At 44.1% G+C, this 19,743-nt stretch overlaps 2 protein-coding genes across 4 annotated transcripts; both read left to right on the top strand.

Annotated features, from left to right (window-relative positions):
* The first annotated feature begins 1,503 nt into the window (after window positions 1–1,503).
* Window positions 1,504–7,979, top strand: LOC126540302 (uncharacterized). Of its 3 annotated transcripts, XM_072289155.1 has the most exons (3): window positions 2,368–2,658; window positions 2,748–5,470; window positions 7,828–7,979. In XM_072289155.1, the coding sequence occupies exons 1-3, from the start codon at window positions 2,461–2,463 to the stop codon at window positions 7,916–7,918; spliced, it is 3,012 nt and encodes a 1,003-aa protein (XP_072145256.1). In that variant the 5' UTR covers window positions 2,368–2,460; the 3' UTR covers window positions 7,919–7,979. The 3 variants fall into 3 exon arrangements, with proteins under 3 accessions (XP_072145257.1, XP_050043061.2, XP_072145256.1); XM_072289156.1 differs by lacking the exon at window positions 7,828–7,979 and having other exon boundaries at window positions 1,504–2,658; window positions 2,748–2,984; XM_050187104.3 differs by lacking the exon at window positions 2,748–5,470 and having other exon boundaries at window positions 1,507–2,658.
* Window positions 5,872–7,979, top strand: LOC140219431 (uncharacterized; the record flags this gene model as incomplete). Its single annotated transcript, XM_072289228.1, has 1 exon — window positions 5,872–7,979. A coding segment is annotated over one exon (702 nt), but the record flags the coding sequence as incomplete, so codon positions are not given.
* Window positions 7,980–19,743: the final 11,764 nt, after the last annotated feature.

The raw sequence follows: 19,743 nt of genomic DNA, 5'->3' as shown, positions 1-19,743 counted from the left end.
AACGGATCGATTTGGCAGGTCAGCTTAACCAAACATTTTGGTTCGTTTATGAATTCAAAATCTTGTTCTGGAGCATCGTTGTATCGCGAGCTCATTCCTACTTCCGGTATTTTATATGTCCTGCGCCGATACAACAAGCACGCTTCGCAATGTGCTGAGCCTGCTCGACTGCGTTTTTCAAATGTGAGCAACAAAGTTGCTGTAGGAGCACTGGATGAGTAATTGCGAAATAACGCACATGTGTAAAGAAAAAAATGTAGCGTTTATTTACATTTATGTGTCCGCGCTCGCTGCTCGAAGCATCTGCAAAAAGTTCAAATTAAGGTACTGAGCGATCCCGTAGCTCCTGCGAGAAAGAAAGCTGCAGCGCGTAGGCACTGAAGGAAGCTTACTTTCGTTATGATCGCGCGCTATTTGCTGCCTTGGAAAACGTTTTCTGTTTGCTGCCCTGGAAAAGGCTATGAAAGGATTTACTCTCTGTAAATAATTGCGAGACAGAACATCACGATTAAATACATAAATATATAGGAGATACTTAATAAGTCTTGTATTCACGACATTTTCAATATGAACCAACTTGAAATGCTTATATTTTTATGCTGATATGCCTATAGACAAACCTGATGCTCTCTGTACTTGCGAGTTGCAGCACGCCGAAATAACACTTGAGACTTTATTTTATATTGTACACGTACTTCGCCCTGTTGAGCTTCCTTTCCGAAGCGTGGATGGGCGGAAGAACTTTCCAGGTGCTTGATTGTTAGGAAACCGCGCCTCAACACAAACGAAAGAGAAGGATCCATTGTGGCCTATGCACCTTCACTTGCGGACAGCTCTCCTTGCACTACTCAGTTCGCGCCAAGGCTCCGATAGGGGCGCTGGTGACCGGTTTTTCCGCAGCGCCGCCTGGGCAGAGTCTGAGGTCTATTCTTGTAGTGTGGTGATTTTTAAACATGAAAACATTGCCACGTACATTTGTCATACCAACATCTCTGATAATATTTCTTTTTATTTTACAGTGCAAACATCTCCTCCAAGTAAGCGTCAAGTCGCTATGGGAAGTGGTAGCAAATTCAACGAAACCACCACGGTATCGTGATCCTCGGGTGCCTGACGAGCCCGCCGTCATCCAAGGGCTGACAAACCTGCCTACCGACGTCAGCTCCCTGCTCTGAAAGCCCTGGTCAGCCCAACGTCCCAGGCACCTCGCCTAATTCCTATCCTGAGGGCCCTGCTTGATCCACCGCCATCTACCTAGCTTCACGAGAACTGACTCTTTTGGCGCCTGCCTGTAAATAAACTGTTTGAACATAACCGAGCCTCACCCATTTAGGTTCACGCAAAATGCCTGTTTGTGCAAATTTCTTCGTAATTAAACTGTCATAAAAGTGAATTTCAGTATTATTTTATTATTTTTTGCATGTATAGAGGACTTTTGCTTCTCTACATAGTATATTGGCAAAGACTGCTGCAACGCGGTGCTCCCCAGACTCCTGCAACGCACGGAAGTGACGTCACTAAATGTCAACGTCACATGCACGCGTATTTCCGTTTTTTCGAGGGCGCGTGGTTTGATTGTTTGTTCGCACGTGACATTCAGTACGCATCCCGTCAGCCGCGCTTGCGGGTCGTGCTTTTCTGCTGCCGCTGGTGCTGGACCCAAGGCCTGGTTCTGCTGCATTCTCGCAAGCCTTTGACATCATCCTTTTATATGCGCGAAAGCTGCTTTGCAGGGTTATCTTATATTTGCTAGCGTTATATATATCTATTCTAATAAGTATTTTGATGGTATTTTGATTGTGTTAGTCGCGTATTTGCCGATCTTGCTGTCCTTGTTCGCGACCTCTTGCTTTGTTCAACCCTAGCGCGGATTTCCCTGATTCAACGTATATATAGTGCTGACTAGAAGGTAGCCTCCTTTCGTTTGTGAAAAAGCTCAGATTTATTTTCTCGCAGTCTTTTTTTTTCTTCTAGGTGTCATTTTAGATTGCACTGCTTGCAACATGACACGTGTTTTGGTTGCCGGTGACTCGATGGTGAAATACGCGGACCAGTATTTCCCATCGCGTCGTAGTTTGTCAGTCAGTGTTGCCGCGCATAGAGGAGTAAGGATTGAGCATTTGCTGTCAATGATTGCTGATAAGCTAGCTGGTTTTGATGTTGTCATTGTGCACGTTGGCACTAACAACACTGTTGACAGTGTCAGCGTGTGCATGGACAAGTATCGCCAGCTCGCTCAGGGGATCATTGAGAGAAATCCCATGGTGCATGTAGCTTTTTCTGCCATTCTTCCTCGGGGGCAGAATCAGTACAGCTCATGGGAAGCTCAGTCCTCATGGTTGCATGACCTGAATGGTAACTACAAAAGGATTAACAGTGCCCTGATGCAGTACTGCCACGAGTGCGGCTACACATTCCTGGGTGGTCTCGTGGACAACTGGCCCAGTTGCCTGAGCAGAGATGGTGTCCACCCGAGCCGCTTTGGTAACAAGGTGCTGGCAGACTTCCTGTACCAGGGGGCCTGCACCCTGTCCATCCATCTGGAGAGAAGCCGCATCCAGCAGTCCTACAAGGAGACCCAGGCACCTTCTTCATGGACCAGTTGGACTCGGCAGGACAGCATCCCTGCCATCTCCGAGGCTGACTTTCCCCCGCTTGGTTTGCATATTTTAATTTCTTCGCATGCAGCAAGTGGACCTTCCACAGCACTAGCTCCTGTCTGGAAAGCCAGCACTGCTCCCTTGCAGAGGCACGGCACCAACCAGCCTACCAGAACCCTTCAAGGTGCTGGATTTTCACTTGTTGGCGGTGTCCGTGTCCGTTGCAAGGGAAGCAAGGCTTGGTTCACCTGGGACAGCCTGCCTTCCCCCACTTTCCATGGCACAAGTGTACCAAGTAGGGGAAAAGCCGAGGGGAGGTCTGCTGAGCCAATGATCCCTGGTCGAGGTGCAAGCACCACTTGTGTCTGGAAAACTAGGAGAGCCACACAAAAGCATGAGAGTGCTCCTGTTGTGTGCTCACCTGTGGGGGAAGGAGAGGCCAGTGCTCAAGAAGCAGCTGTGCCAGAGGCTGTCTCCCACTGTGGCGACAGGGAGTGGAAAGTGGTAGTATCGAGGAGGAGGCGGAAGGCTGCAGCACTGCACAAGCAAGAATGGAGCTGTGACCTGGCTGCAGACAGGAAAGGCAAAGTTCTTGCTGTGACAGCTGCCAAGTTCTTGAAGTTCGCTTCACGTTTGAAAGCAGTTGTTAGCCAGAAACAGACATGCATTAACAGTATAAAGTCTGAGTCTGCTCCTTCTGCTGTCTCTGGTAGCAAGCTTGAAGGACAAGCCAGTGCCCCTCATGACGCCATTTGTGATAGTTTTGGCAAGGTGCAGCATGTGGCTAGCAGGCAGAATAAAGACTGCTTGGTAGTTGCTATGGCTGAGTGCAGACCTGTCATAAATGGTGTTCCAAATGAGGTCATTGTCTGCAAATGCTGTAGGTCAGAAACAATGCAAGATGGAGGGCAGATGACGAGCAATCCTGGCACAGAGGCTGGTGACCTTGACAAAGCTGCGTGCATTGCTCCCACGCGACGTAGGTGTTGTGAGGCTGCTTTGACATCCAGCTGCAGGCCTGCCAGCTCTGATGCCCAGGCTGTTTGTGAAGGAGCTGGTGCTAACGCAACCAGAGTTCCTAACACTGTCACTTTATTGCATGGTGGAGGCAGCAAAGTTTATTTAAATGCAACATTTGATAATTTTATTTCTTTCAGGCAAAGCTTTGATGAATGGTGCAGGGAGGGCAAGCACATAGTCACAATAAGTAGGTCTCATAGAAGTCCATTTGCAACAGAATCTAAAGAGTTTGAGTATATTAGGATTTCATATAGCTGTGTTCATGGTCGTGCTATAAAACCAAGAGGCACAGGAAAGCGACCCAAGCAAGCATACAATGGTACTGGTTGTGAAATGGCAGTTTCAGTAAGCCTGTGCAAATCACCTACTCTTCACTACAAAATAACCAAGCTGCAAGCTAAGCATAATCACGCCACGAAGTATTATGACTTGTATCCTCAAAGCAGGCTTCTAAACGATGCAGAGAAGGTAGAATTCTTTAATTTTGCCAAATGTAATATTGGCCCAAAGTATTTTAAAAGTTTGGTCGAACAGAAAACGGGCAAGAAATTAACTACAAAAGATGTTAACAATTACAAGCAAAGGTTTTCTATTCCTATTCGCAACGAGCAGGCTCACGGAGAAATGGTTTTGGAAAAAATAGACACCTTGTTAGCAAATAATCCAAACTGGGTCATTCACTATGAAAAGAATCAAAGTAATAACCTGCAATTTGTGTTACTTCAGACAACGCACATGCGTGAGATTTTGGAAAAGTACCCAGAGATTTTATTTATTGATGGAACATATAAAGTAAACATTGAAGGCTATATCTTGTACTCTATATTGGTTGAAGATGGTGGAGGTCGTGGGAGACCTGTGTGTTATGCCTTTTTGCAGAATGAAACAACTGAAATTGTGCAGGCTATGTTTGCCAAGTTTGCAGAGTTTAACCCGTTCATTGTATCTGCTTGCAGAGTAGTCATGATAGATAAAGACATGAACGAGCTATGCATTTTGACCAAGATTCTTCCTAATTCTGAAATTTTGTTGTGTACATGGCATGTGCTGCAATGCTTTCAGCAAAAAGTCAATGAGAAAGCTAGACTGCAGCGTGATCAGTTACTCCCTCTGTTAAAAAAAATTGTTTATTCCTTCACTGTGCAGGACTACTTAGACAGGCTTGCTGAGCTCGAAGCTATGGCGTCTAAAGATTTTATTTCTTATTACATGCAGAACTGGCACTCCTGTAAAGAAATGTGGGTACATGCATATCGGCAGAAACTTCCTACATTTGGTAATAACACGAATAATCGCATTGAGTGTCACAATCAAAAAATTAAAAGTTATCTCACTTCAAGCATGCATTTGGTTCAAGCAATAGAAGCATTAGTAAGTTATATTGAGAAGGATTTCTTATCTCTAAAATTTTCCAAGTTTAAGGAAATGAAGCTGAACTTAAATGTAAACGATGTCAGTGAGCCATTTCAACTAGACTTGGCCCGTAATTGCACTTCTGAGGCCACAAGTAAAGTACTTGAGCAGTATGAACGGTTTAAAGAAGTAGGTTATTTGGTTACTTCCACTGCTAATTCTTATGTAGTGGCTTCAGCAAGTTCTGAGCACAGTGTTTCATTATGCCTGACGCGTTGCATGTGTGCTTTTTATAATCAGTACAGTTTGCCTTGTGCACACATTATAGCAGCTCGCCATTTTGCCCAGCAAGACCTTTTTGACAAAGCATGCATACCAGACAGGTGGTGTAAGGATCATTTCCTGAGTGACAGCTGCATGGTCTCAAGTGCCACACCAGTGGTGACAAGCAGCATTCAGCTGCTGCCATCTGTGAAGCTCGACACTGCTCAAGAAAAGTATTCTTACACCTACAAGAGGCTTTGTGAAATGTCCAAGACTGTGGCTAATGTAATATCTAATTGTGGTGAGAAGGAGCTAATGGAAAAACTTGCATCATGCGAGGCATTCTTCAGAAACTTAACCACCTTTCCTAGTAATCAAATTACAGTTAGCTTACAAGGTACACCAGCTCCATTACCCCAGTTGACTGCTACAAGCAGTTGCAGGCATTCGAATAGTACAAAACTTAATGTACCTTTGGTAAAAGCAAGAAGAGGACGGCCAAAGAAAGTCAAAGCTGTTAAGCGTAAGTTTTTGCCATCGCAAAAGCAAATGGTAAGCCTTGCAATGGTGACAGCAGACATGGTAAATGTCTGCAAACGCTACTCTCTTTCAGATGCCGATTTAAATTTAAATATCAGACAGCGTGATTAACGTAGCACAATACTTGATTCATAAAAAGTTTCCTCACTGGGATGGCTTTCAAGATGTGCTACTTGGCCATCGTTTACTATTTACTAAAGTAGAAAGCCCTTTTATTCAAATCTTGCATGTCCGAAATCCCGATCACTGGCTTACGGTAACCAATGCTGACGCTGATGAAAACACAGTCTTTGTATATGACTCAATTGACCAAGGTACTCCTTCTGATGCCATCAGGCAAATCTGTCACATGCTAAAATTGCAGTCACCAACGCTGACCATTTGCACTAAAGGGGCACAAAACCAGTGCAACACGCTTGACTGTGGCTTGTTTGCAATTGCAAATATGTATTATTTAGCATCAGATTGGAGACCAGAAAATTTAAACCTTAGTCAGAGTATGCTGCGCAGACATTTGCTGAAATGCATACAAAAAGGCAACATGGAAGATTTTCCACTCACAAGCTCCCCCACAACTCGTGTGCGGCCAAAAGATTGTATTTATGAGTTGCATTGTGTATGCAGGCAACCGCTGTATGGCAGGAAAGTACTGGACATTTCTTGTGCATACTGTTCAAAAACCTTTCACAGGGAATGCCTTCGCCTTTTACCAGATAATATGGATAAAAAAATAATTGTGTGCTCTAACTCATGTTTGGCTAGTGCCAAGGAAAAAATCCACACTTGTAGTACGTAGCATTTTTCTCTTTGTACGGCTTTAGCCAAACCTCACTATAACAAACCAGCATAAAGTGAATTATCCTGTATATTGCACACACAAAACTTCCTGACTGATACTCATGCAAAACACTCACTTGTAACAGAGGCCTTTTTTTTCGTACCTTTTTTTTAAAATACTGCCTAAATGTTAGAATACTCGGAAACATACCAGCAGTGTACTTCAAGCAAGCTCCTATCGAGTCTCTATTTTGAGTGACTGGCAAGCTGTTTAAGGCTAAAGATTGCTGTCTACTATGCATGGTTTTGTTTACAAAAATGCAGGTAACTCTGACTTAATTTTTCCACTGAGGACAACAAATTCATGTAGGACAAACACAATACAAAAGTTTGTTTCCTTTCGTTATAGGTGCATTTGGATTTGAAGAATTACCTGATATAATGAACCTATTTTTAGTGCATAGGCCAGTTATTATCGGGTTTCAGTGTATCTACAAGCTACCAGTAAACACTGACACAAACCGGTGATGTGAAACTTTTATTGTTCCAGAGCCCCGTTAGCAATATGCCTGTATACTTCGATGCTGTTAAGAGGTTTATTTGTTAATTATCAATGCATTAACTTAGATCCATTAGCAGCTGTGCAACTGCTTTATGGTTACCTGCGGCATCGGGATTGCTTAGGCCCAACCACAAGGAACAAGTTTACAACATATTTTTGGCCGGCTATTTGATTTGACGTGGGCACAATTCAGCAGCTAGAGCATCAACCCCAGCATCTCATCATTCTTGACGATGGCAGCTGGCGTCAACAATCCGTCAGGAATGTTTCTTGTGGTTGAAACTTTAATGTGGGCAGGTTCACTTTGTATTATTCAATTTGAAAACCTGATCAATCTGCTTCTAAGTAGTAGCAAGTATTTTGGATATTCAACTGTGTTACAAAATTTGCTTGCCATCGGTCTGGTACTGCTTTAGCAACCGAAATCTGTACTGACATTGCCCCATTACCTTCCCGTTGCCGCAAGTCTCTCGGTGGAGCCTGACCGCTACAGAGCGCGTTCTCGGGTGGCGGATAGAGAAAACTCTTGTCATGAAGCTGCGCTAAGCAGCTTCATGCAAGACAGGCACTTGTGCCCGCGGACCAACAGGCTAAGAAAATCCTCAACAGCAGCACTCGGGTTGTCACAGTGACATGTTCATCTCGGAGTGCAAGTTGCAGATTCTTTTTAATCCTTTGTACTTCACCTGCGTTTTTTTCCCTCTTGTACAGGTCCACTGATGTACCAGCTGCATGCATTCACACTACCATGAAGTCATCAGGAGCGTCTGTACCTCTATCTAAATATTACACTATTGTCTAAGGTGGAAAATGAGACTTGTATATTTTGCTGTAATGGTTCTGCCAATAAAAGATTGATTATACATATTTCTTTTCTTGCAAAGCTGGCATTGTGTATGTAACAGGCCAGTGCAGCATATAAGCTATAACTTTTTTTTTTTGCAGATGCATAACACTCACCTGCTATGAAACCAACTTGCACTGCATAGTTAATATGAAACACAGAAGATGATTGTGCACTATCTTGAGTGCCTTCACATTCTTATTTAGTAATATTTTGCATCAGCTATGCAGCACAACTTGGCTTCCATGTTGAAGAACAAACTAGCCTACACACGTTTCCTTTTGCACTAACTACGTTAAGTATGTGCCAATTAATTCCTAGGCGAGTCTTTTTAAATACTCCTCCTTGATCAGGTGCTTGTCACTGTCAAAATTGAGGCAAGGTATAGCTTTGTCTACAATTTTTATTGGTTATGAACACAAATGAACAGAGACAGCATTTAAAAAATTCATGCTAAAGGGCAGCACTCTATAACAACCCAACACTCAAGTCCAGATTACACTGTTTTGCAATAAATTTGAAAAACACAACACACATTTACTGTTCGGTTGTCTTTCACTGTTGCATGGGTGATCAAGTATTGGGCCCCTGTACCTAAAGAATTGTAACACAATTCAGTCATCCAAATTACATTTTTGCGTGCACTATGCATACATTTTTTTTTTCTAGAAAACTTTCTGGGTATCCCATAGACATTTCGCTGCAAGACATGTGCATATTACATGGATGTTCAGTGAACGTCTAGAAAAGGGCATTTTGAATGTTACCTGAAAACAGCCTCAATATTAATTCAAAGTTATTCTTAGTTTGTTTGACTGAAAGAATACAGCACATTTTATGGTGTACGACAGTGTAGCCCATCTAAATGTTACTTTAATGTAGCAGAGAAATCTGCGCTGATTAAAAGAGCTGTATAAAGGGAACCTGCTTCACTACATGAAATGGGTATGAAAAGGTGACATATCTGAGGGATAAAAATAATTTCAAGTTCACAATTGGTATAACTTGGTGTAGAGCACTCACCTAAATAAACCTTCCCATTCTTTGTTCACATACTGACTTCCACTACACTATAACACTGTTGAGCATGCAACAATTTTCAATTAAATAAGTAGCAAAGTGAAAGCTCATTTGTATTAAACATCTAGAGGAAAAGCTACAAAAAAAATGTGGTGTGGAGAAAACACGTAAACATGCACAACTCAAGCATTTCGTGATTAAGCGACTAGAAATTTATGGCTTTTTATTATTTCGCTGCAGGCTAAGCTAACCAATAAAAACTAAGACTTACACAGCATGCTTTGCCACATTGAAATTCATATCACCCTGTTGTTTGGATACTTCAGGTCACGTGTAGCTGTTCTAGGTACTCTAAGGCTTCCACCATAATGTGAACCCGTATGGCTTAAAGTGCCTTTTCTCTGCACCAAGACAGAAATGTAAATAATCATGTGAAAGTTACTACACACTTCTTTCCTTGGCATTTCAGAGTTGGTAGAGCACACTTGACATACACGTAGCGCAAAAATTTATTCGTTGACTGCCCCACTAAACATCCTACCATGCTGCGGTGAAACTATGCACTTGACCCACCCCCTTTCCCCCGTGCCTAACCCCATAGGTCATGTGCAGAGTGTCACAGAATTCTGTTTCGAGGATTCTTTGCATGCGCTAATGTTTCTCCAGCCATTGAGCATAAGTAAATTAAAAAAAACTAGACTAAAACATAGCACTGCTAACTGTCTAAGTATGCAATAGGTTGTGATGATTGTGACATTTCTATGCATGTGTAATCTTGCACATACTCATTTATCAGTGACCTTCCTATAACTTGTACCTCCCACAAACTTGTGATTTCATGCACACAGTGACACAATCGTACACACTCAACCCACCTCCAAAGTGGGTGAAGTACATCCATAAGGCTATAAAAGAGTGTGTGACTGATGGTGGGATTGAATCCTTCTTCTAGCAAATGGCCCAATGTTCTAACCATCATCATCATCATCAGCCTGGTTACGCCCACTGCAGGGCAAAGGCTTCTCCCATACTCCCCAATAACCCCGGTCATGTACTAATTGTGGCCATGTCGTCCCTGCAAACTTCTTAATCTCATCCGCCCACCTAACTTTCTGCCGCCCCCTGCTACGCTTCCCTCCCCTTGGAATCCATTCCATAGCCCTTAGTGACCATCGGCTATCTTCCCTCCTCATTACGTGTCCTGCCCATGCCCATTTCTTTGATTGATTTCAACTAAGATGTCATTAACTCGCGTTTGTTCCCTCACCCAATCTGCTCATTTCTTATCCCTTAACGTTACACCCATCATTCTTCTTTCCATAGCTCGTTGCGTCGTTCTCAATTTGAGTAGAACCCTTTTCGTAAGCCTCCAGATTTCTGCCCCGTAGGTGAGTACCGGTAAGACACAGATATTATACACTTTTCGCTTGATGGATAATGGCAACCTGCTGTTCATGATCTGAGAATGCCTGCCAAACGCACCCCAGCCCATTCTTATTCTTCTGATTATTTCCGTCTCATGATCCGGATCCGCCGTCACTACCTGCCCTAAGTAGATGTATTCCCTTACCACTTCCAGTGCCTTGCTACCTATTGTAAATTGCTGTTCTCTTCCGAGACTGTTAAACATTATTTTAGTTTTCTGCAGATTAATTTTTAGACCTACTCTTCTGCTTTGCCTCTCCAGGTCAGTGAGCATGCATTGCAATTGGTCCCCTGAGTTACTAAGCAAGGCAATATCATCAGCGAATCGCAAGTTACTGAGGTATTCCCCATTAACCTTTATCCCCAATTCTTCCCAATCCAGATCTCTGAATACCTCCTGTAAACATGCTGTGAATAGCATTGAAGAGATCGTATCTCCCTGCCTGACGCCTTTCTTTATTGGGATTTTGTTGCTTTCTTTATGGAGGACTACGGTGGCTGTGGAGCCGCTATAGATATCTTTCAGTATTTTCACATACGGCTCGTCTACACCCTGATTCCGTAATGCCTCCATGACTGCTGAGGTTTCGACAGAATCAAACGCTTTCTCGTAATCAATGAAAGCTCTATATAAGGGTTGGTCATATTCCGCACATTTCTCTATCACCTGATTGATAGTGTGAATATGGTCTATTGTTGAGTAGCCTTTACGGAATCTTGCCTAGTCCTTTGGTTGACAGAAGTCTAAGGTGTTTCTGATTCTATTTGCGATTACCTTAGTAAATAGTTTGTAGGCAACTGACGGTAAGCTGATCGGTCTATAATTTTTCAAGTCTTTGGCGTCCCCTTTCTTATGGATTAGGATTATGTTAGCATTCTTACAAGATTCCGGTACGCTCGAGGTGATGAGGCATTGCGTATACAGGGTGGCCAGTTTCACTAGAACAATCTGCCCACCATCCTTCAACAAATCTGCTGTTACCTGATTCTCCCTAGCTGCCTTCCCCCTTTGCATATCTGCCAAGGCTTTCTTTACTTCTTCCGGCGTTACCTGTGGGATTTCGAATTCCTCTAGACTATTTTCTCTTCCATTATCGTCGTAGGTGCCACTGGTACTGTATAAATCTCTATAGAACTCCTCAGCCACTTGAACTATCTCATGCATATTAGTGATGATATTGCCGGCTTTGTCTCTTAACGCATACATCTGATTCTTGCCAATTCCTAGTTTCTTCTTCACTGCTTTTAGGCTTCCTCCGTTCCTGAGAGCATGTTCAATTCTATCCATATTTTACTTCCTGTGTTCTAACCGTTAACACATCCTTGCACATACACTTCTCTTGTGCCAAAGTCACTCTTTGAAACATCTGGTGCGTGCAAAACATGCCAGTTTCTCGCATTTTTCCCTCTTGACAGCTGGTACTTTGAGATGATGTGTTAGACTGCACTGCCTTTGGGATCAGGCTACATTTTCTGCTAGATCCTTCAAAGCGGTTGAAGTTCACCTACAATGATATCACATTCAAAGTAATAAACTAACATTGTCCCAGTAAAATCCGATTAGTGGGTCCTTGCAGCGGTTTATATTATGCATTAATGTGTCATGCTCTTAATGTGTCAAGCACCTAGAAGTGACACCACTATGTTTTTTAAGTCCAACATTTCACCTGTCTGCCAATCATGTATGTCGGCATTATGAGCAGAGAAGAAATCATGCTCACTCGACTGGCACACCCAGCTTAGCCTGCTCAAGCTTAGTGGAGCAAGGTCTTGTTAATTCATCAATGTATTAAAAACTCCTTCATCAAAATGTGTTCACACTAAATCAGGTGTCACACCTGAAGCGGTCTGCGCTGGACGCATGAAAGAAGACTAAGGAATGGGCTAGGGGAGAAGTGAGAAGGAAGTTGGAATAAATGGCGGACGACACCCGTCTCACTTAGATTATGTCATTTCTGTTGCCGTTCTAGTTAGGAACGCTACATTTTGGCGCAGCCGACAGTTTTCGAAGACCAGCCATGCGGGTGATGTTTTTCGTCGACCAGGCGTCATCGGAGTCTGTTGTGTTCACCCGATACCAAGTGCACGGTGAGCCAGCGACGGGCCGTCCTCTTGAAGTTAGTTCTACCGCGCTGATCAACGTGGTGCTGCAACAAGCTGCAATCAGCCGCCAAGCCCTCGTGCAAACAGGATCGGTGACAGTGAATCTACAACTGCGGACACTGAGAGAACTCGTTCTGGAACCCATACGACGTGGCACCCTCAAAAAGGAAACGCCTGCCGGGAAGGTGAGCCTAGACTTGAGTGTTATGGAACTGCAAAGGAACATTATACAACAGATCGAAATAATGAGAACTTTCGTCCAAGCGCTTAGTCGAGAGCAGTCAGCACGAAGCATTGTTGAACCAGATGTTTTTGAAGGAAACTTGCAAAATGCTCACTACTGGCTGTGGTTTTTCGAGTACGCCTGTGACAAGAATATGTGGCACTCCGACGATACAAAGATTTTGAATATGCGCCGCTATTTGGGCGGTATAGCCAGAAGATGGTATGACGTGCAACTCATGGATCATGGAACAACATGTTGGGAACAGTGGAAAAGCAGCTTTTTAGGGGCTTTCGAAGGCAATGCAGTAGAAAGCTGGGATGCGGCACTACGGTTCAGTTATACAAGTGGCTCTCTGCTTGAGTACTGTCTTGAGAAAGGGTCGCCTATTAAATTCTGCAGAACCGAAGCTGTCGTCTTCTGCTGTTGTAGCTTTGATAACGCAAGGGTTGTGTATCGAGATCCGTAGTCATGTGCAGCTCAAAGGTCCAAGAACGTTTGATGACCTTCTGAACTTTCTACAGACCTCAGTGCCAAGAATTAAATCGAGAAGACAGCCAGATGGTAGAACAGAGCAACTTGATTCTCGTGAGCTGAGTGAGCATCTAGAGTCGTTGCCGTCAACTGAATGTGAACACAGCTTCATAAACAAATCTCTGGGAAGCGTAAATCATGACTGTGAGGATGGTGAAGAACCAATTACCGCAGTTCACGGCAACCTACTTCCACATAATCTGTCTACCGTGCATCACAAGCCCCAGAAAAAGAGCTTCAGTGAGACAGTGTATTTGGTGTCGTCAAGCTTATTGTACACCCCCATTAAGGTAGATGGCATTGAAGTGAAGGGTCTCATTGACAGTGGAGCTCGGTATCTATTATCAACAAGACTCGAGTGGATGCCGGTCGTCTGCACGCTGGTAGAACGTTGCGTGTCCAAGCCTACGATGGGTCAGTGACCATGCATAGCGAATGGGTAACCCTGGCTATTGAATTTCGAGGAAATGCTATTACCAGTGACGTATTGGCAATTCCCAATGTCACCTATGATTTTCTTTTGTCCCGTCCAGACATGAAAAAACTTAAGATGAACCTCTATTGGGATGACGAGGTAATGGCCGAAGACATGATAAGAACAGAAGATCCTGGTGAAGAACCTAGTGTATCAAGGCTAATTTTTCACCAGGAAGACATCAAGACTAAGTACCCAGAGCTTATATGCATGGGAAGCTACCTTCCAGCAATGAAATCCCATGTCGTTCCTTTCGAGCTCGCAGATAAAACAGAGGTTCGTAGAACGCCCTATAATATGTCCAGAGATAAAAAGGTGTGGCTGAAAAAGGAGTTGCAAGAAATGTTAGACGCAGGTATCATCCGGCCTTCTGTATCCCCATTTGCTTCTCCTATAACTATTGCACCTAAAGAAGACGGGACATTCCGCCTCTGCACAGACTACCGAGCCCTCAATCGTCAAACAGAATTGATACCTTATCCAATGCCGAGAATCGACGACATCATTGACGAAACCGGTGGTTGCCATTGTTTTTCACGAATAGATCTCTGCAAGGGCTTTTGGCAGATTCCACTAAGTGAAGAAACGAAGAAGTACACCGCGTTCATAACCCCATTTGACTTGTTTGAGTACAACCGCCTACCATTTGGTTGGAAAAACTCCCCTGCGTGGTTTCAGAAGATTATGACGGACATTCTGAAACCTTACCTGGGCACATTTTGCAATGTGTACATCGACGACATCATCATCTACTCAAAGACAAAGGACGAACACCGTAGTCATCTTTCAAAAGTTCTTCATACCCTCAGTCTTGCCCAACTCAAAGTCAACTTCAAGAAAAGTGCGTTCTTTCAAGATACCGTAGTATTTCTTGGCAGGGTGTTTGATGGACAGACTAAAAGCACCAAGCAAGAATCGGTAGAGAGAATCTCCAAGCTGGTAAAGCCTTATGATGTGCACTCCCTGCACGTTTTTCTTGGCCTTGCAGGACACTTTCGGGCGTTTATCAAAGACTACGCACTGAGAACAAGGTGCCTCACACGTTTAACTCAGAAAGACGTGCCGTTTCATTGGGACGAGAAGTGCGAAGCTGTCTATCGTGAGCTTGTAAAACTAATATCGTCGGACCCCATCTTGCGAATACTGGATTTTTCTTTGCCTTTCGTGCTGAACACGAACGCATCACATTATGCTACCGGTGCAGTTCTATACCAGAAGCCATCCAAACAAGCTGATCAAACCAAACACTACGTCGTGGGGTACTACAGCTATACCCTGAAACCCGCCGAAATCAATTACTGTACCACAGAAAAGGAAGCTCTGGCCGTCTTAAAAGCTGTGCAGTACTTTCGTACTTACCTGGAAGGTGCCAAATTCATACTTTTCACGGACCATCAAGCACTGACTCAACTTCTGAGCATGGCCCAGCCAAGAGGCCTCATTGCTAGATGGGTGAACTATCTGCAACAATTTGATTTCGTAATTTCGCACCGTCCTGGCCCACTCCTCACTGACGCTGATGCACTATCAAGATTACTTGTACAGGAATCAAGCAATAATCCAGAGACAATCAATCATATTAAGCTATGGGAAGGTACAGAAGAGCTCCAGTTTATCAATGGAAGGTATCACGTACCACCAACTATGATTCCAAGGATTCTTCATCTATACCACGACACCCCTGAATCGGGTGGACATGATGGCTTCGGGCGCACTTATAAGAAATTTCTCATGAGATTCACATGGCCGGGCATGAAAAACGACATCAGCCATTACATCCGCACATGCCACCTCTGCCAGGTGAACAAAGCTAAATTCAAGCAATCGACAGACGTTATGACAAACCCTGAATATTCAAGCGTCCTGTTCGAAGTAATTCATTTGGACTTTGCGGAGCTCAAAAAGAAGGGGGAAGGAGTCAAGCGAACGCAAGCTTTCTTGCTCTCCATAGATGAGTGCACAAGACGATTGCGGCTAAAGCTGGCAAAGAAGACGCAAACAGCGTAATAAACCTCCTCAAAGCTGAATGTTTTAAGCACACAAAGACGCTCGTCTGCGACAACGGGCCGGCTTTCCGGAGTGCCAAATTATCAAAGTGGGCACAGGAGCACAGCATAATGATAAAGTATTCTTCCCCATACCACCCGGCAGCAAACGGCCTAGCGGAACGTGCCATACGAGACATCAAACAGTATCTGAAGATGTATCCAGACTTTGCCGGTGGCTGGAAGTGCTGTCTCGAGGCCGCTGTGAAACATCATAACAGATCATACACCATGGGTTTAGGCTGCAGCCCTCATTTTGTAACTTCGGGTACAGTGCCCATACTTCCTGCAGATCGTGAGCTAGGTCTCCTTGAGAACCTCGAACTTGCGGAAGTAAGGAAAACTGTCAAAGAACAGGAGGTCTACAAGGGCCGCATGAGGCGAAACTTTGATAAAAGGCACAGTAGCAAGGTACCGGACATACAGCCTGCAGACTATGTCCTTTTAAGGAAAGGAGCTGTGCCCTCAAATTCAAAATTTTGCGGACCATTTCAAGTTATTAAGACTGCATGCCAGCATGGAATATTGAAGAATGTCTGGTACGCCGGAGCCTCGGGCCAAACGGAGTGCACCGCTGTTGGAAACGTATTCAAGTATTACCCCAGGAGGTGTAACTAAAAGAAATCCGGAAGAGTGAAGCGGTCTGCGCTGGACGCATGAAAGAAGACGAAGGAATGGGCTAGGGGAGAAGTGAGAAGGAAGAAGTTGGAATAAATGGCGGACGACACCCGTCTCACTTAGATTATGTCATTTTTGTTGCCGTTCTAGTTAGGAACGCTACAACACTTTCAGAACGGATGGCAGGGTGCGAAGTGGAAGAATGGTAGTAGAACAGTCACGATACCACTTTGCTTGAGCAAAGTTTCAGTAGAGCTAAAACCGAGTTCAAGCATGCCTAGTGCATCAATTAATGCAGCTTTCACTGGGAAAGACATGACAGGGTGCTGAGTGCAAGCAGAACAGAGAAATGAGTTGCTGCATCATGCTGTATGAAATGGTGCCACTGTGGGCAGGAGGAAGTGGCTTGATACAGAAGAAAACGGTTCAACGAAGGATTACTCGGTTGCATGGCGATGGAGCAAAAACAGCGGCCGAGTGCACCCGCGTCTAGGGCAAGCTGCCTCGGTGTTCTCCGGTTACGGATACTAGAACTGAACACGTTGCACCATCTGGGGCGGTATGCCCCATACTATGAAAGAACTCAGCCACCAGCAAGAGCATGGAGTTTCCTACTAAACTGAGTACAGGGACTTCCCTTGCACCACACATCGGCACACATTTCAGTGCGAACACCCAACGCGCGTAAATTCGATGTTAGTTTGCAGTGGCGGCGCTGTGGACTCATTGTTTAGGAGCAGCAATAACTATTCGTTACTACATAATAAGTGCAAATTTTCTCGGACGCAGCACCAAATCCCGCACTAGAAATGATGTTTGCAAAACGCGCTACTTGTCCATCCAGACGCGGAACAGTTATAGCAAGCCGAAAGCAGACGCACTTGTTTAGATACAAATATTGTAAAACTCGTAACCGCATCGTAAAACTCACCGTCAGACTCATCATTGTTGAAAAGCGTTAAGAAGCGACTGCCACGCTTCAAATTTAAACAACGCGCATAAGAGACGCGAACTCACGAACACTGCGATTCGCTAGGACATAAGAGGATTGGATTGACTTGCAATGCTTGCCCGGATCTCTTTCGTACCTGAACAATGTGGGTGTTACCGCTGGTTTCAGCATTTCATTTGTTTATTATTACGCGCCGGTTCTGCTAGAAGCGGTGTCAAGCGAAAGTTCTGCGACATCGCTACCCGCTTTGCATATCCAATGCTCGGTCAGCTACGTACGATGCACAGCGCCAATGCGTATAATACATTACGTTCCCTCTAGGTCAGTCATTGTTTACGGCTTTTCAACGCACATGCCTGCTAAACGCTTTTCCTGTGACAGAATCACACTCAAGTCTTATGTGAAGCGTAAACTCGAACGTACAGGCTCAATTTACAGAAGCATAATAAAACATTCGAAAAAGCGCCGGCTATGGCTGATGACTGCTGCTGCACGCTTCACAGCATGATTACCATTCATTCCGTAAAGAGCACTTATTCATTCATCAAAAGAAACCTGCACAGCCTTATCATTGATCTAAAAAATAGCCTATGCCTGTGAAGCTGCGAGCTCAGTATGAAGTTTCATTGCCTCTCCACACATAATTAAACGCTTTAGTGCATGAAATTCTATCAGACCATGCGATGTTATTAGAATTTATGAAGCTTCACAGCCCTACACAGGCGTTGAGGTAAAGCCCTCGACAGACGCAAACAAATCGTGGAATCGAACGAGTGACTCCACAGTGCGCTTGGGCTTAAGGTGAATGTAACCATTTGCTGCCCCTCCGCTCAAGATGCCGTCTCAAAGCGTGAAATTCGGTCATATCCTGCGACATAATAACAAACTTGTCAAACTTCACCGCACTGCCCAAGCGTTGAGGTAAAGCCCTCGGCAGACGCAAACATATCGTGGAATCGAACGAGTGACTCCACAGTGCGCTTGGGCTTAAGGTGAATGTAACCATTTGCTGCCCCTCCGCTCAAGATGCCGTCTCAAAGCGTGAAATTCGGTCATATCCTGCGACATAATAACAAACTTGTCAAACTTCACCGCACTGCCCAAGCGTTGAGGTAAAGCCCTCGGCAGACACAAACATATCGTGGAATCGAACGAGTGACTCCACAGTGCGCTTGTGCTTAAGGTGAATGTAACCATTTGCTGCCTCTCCGCTCAAGATGCCGTCTCAAAGCGTGAAATTCGGTCATATCGTGCGACATAATAACAAACTTGTCGAACTTCACCGCAGTGCCAAGCGTTGCGGTAAAACCCACGGCAGAAGTAGGGCTGCATGAAATGCCATGAAAGCACAGGTGGCGCTTTTGCGCGTGATGTGAAGTGAAAACATTTTGTGCCACTCTGCACAAGTTTGCATCTCAATGTGTCTTTTTCAGGCAGACCAGGTGATGTCGTTACAACTCCGTCAAGCTTAACAAGACTACACAAGCATTGCCATAAATCTTGCAGCAGAAGTAGCTAAGGTATTAGTAAACTTAATTAATACATGGGCAACGCTGAGCGCCGACGGTAAATGCAAACATTATTTCTGTCATTGCACGCATGTCTGTGCATAGCTGCTTGAAACGAAGGAAGTGCTGTGCAGTGCAATATTAGTTATATCAACATTTATGCACGTCACTGCAAAACTTAAGGATTCTACGGCTTGTATGCTTAGTCAAAATACAAAAATAGTGAATCAATAGGAAGTGTTTTTATTCATAAGATGAACGAAAACATTCCATGCCTTTTTGCACACAAATCACAGCATGTATAAAAAAAACTGAAAATCTCAAGGAACTCCTAGTAGATATGTGCAACTTTCAGATAATAGCATGTATGCCAAGATAGCATCAGCTGTCAAAATTAAGAAGTATCTTTCAACTCCTCACAGTCTGTCACTCCCTTTGTGCAAAGCACTGTGAGCTCTCTCTGCTGCAGCCTTCTTGGCACAGCGCTCCTATGTCACTTCGTCAGAGCCACTGAGGAGAAAAAAATAAGACAAAACCAATTTTATACCTGAGCTGGCTGCCAGCCATCACTACCACCTAGGGGCCTTCAACGCTTGACATGATGTCAAGCAAGCTTCACTTTTTAGCTTTCCCCTGCCTCCAAGCAATCTTTTTGCGCCTTTCTTGCTTATAATATAAGCGGCGAAGTTATGCACACAGTACGTAAGCCACTACATTCAGCAATTATAAGTGACATTATTCTCATGCACTTAAACCTAAGCATTTTATTGTTGCAGCTTTAATATTGAATAGGCATGCTTGGATAGTGAAATTTGCTGATTGAATCGATAGCAATATTCAGGAAAAATTACCTCTGAATATCGAATCAAATATTGAATAT

Source organism: Dermacentor andersoni, chromosome 7, assembly GCF_023375885.2.
Source record: "Dermacentor andersoni chromosome 7, qqDerAnde1_hic_scaffold, whole genome shotgun sequence".
NCBI lineage: Eukaryota > Metazoa > Arthropoda > Arachnida > Ixodida > Ixodidae > Dermacentor > Dermacentor andersoni.
The sequence above is the reverse complement of the archived record's forward strand: the minus strand, read 5'-3'. Positions and strand labels throughout refer to the sequence as shown.

What these genes read in the sequence shown, in the direction of transcription:
- LOC126540302 (XM_072289155.1), top strand. Translation starts at nt 2,461, where the DNA reads ATGGTGTCCACCCGAGCCGCTTTGGTAACAAGGTGCTGGCAGACTTCC. An exon ending in GGCTGACTTTCCCCCGCTTG is followed by an intron (nt 2,659 to 2,747) that starts GTTTGCATATTT and finishes GCTCCCTTGCAG; the next exon opens with AGGCACGGCACCAACCAGCC. An exon ending in CTCGACACTGCTCAAGAAAA is followed by an intron (nt 5,471 to 7,827) that starts GTATTCTTACAC and finishes CCTCTTGTACAG; the next exon opens with GTCCACTGATGTACCAGCTG.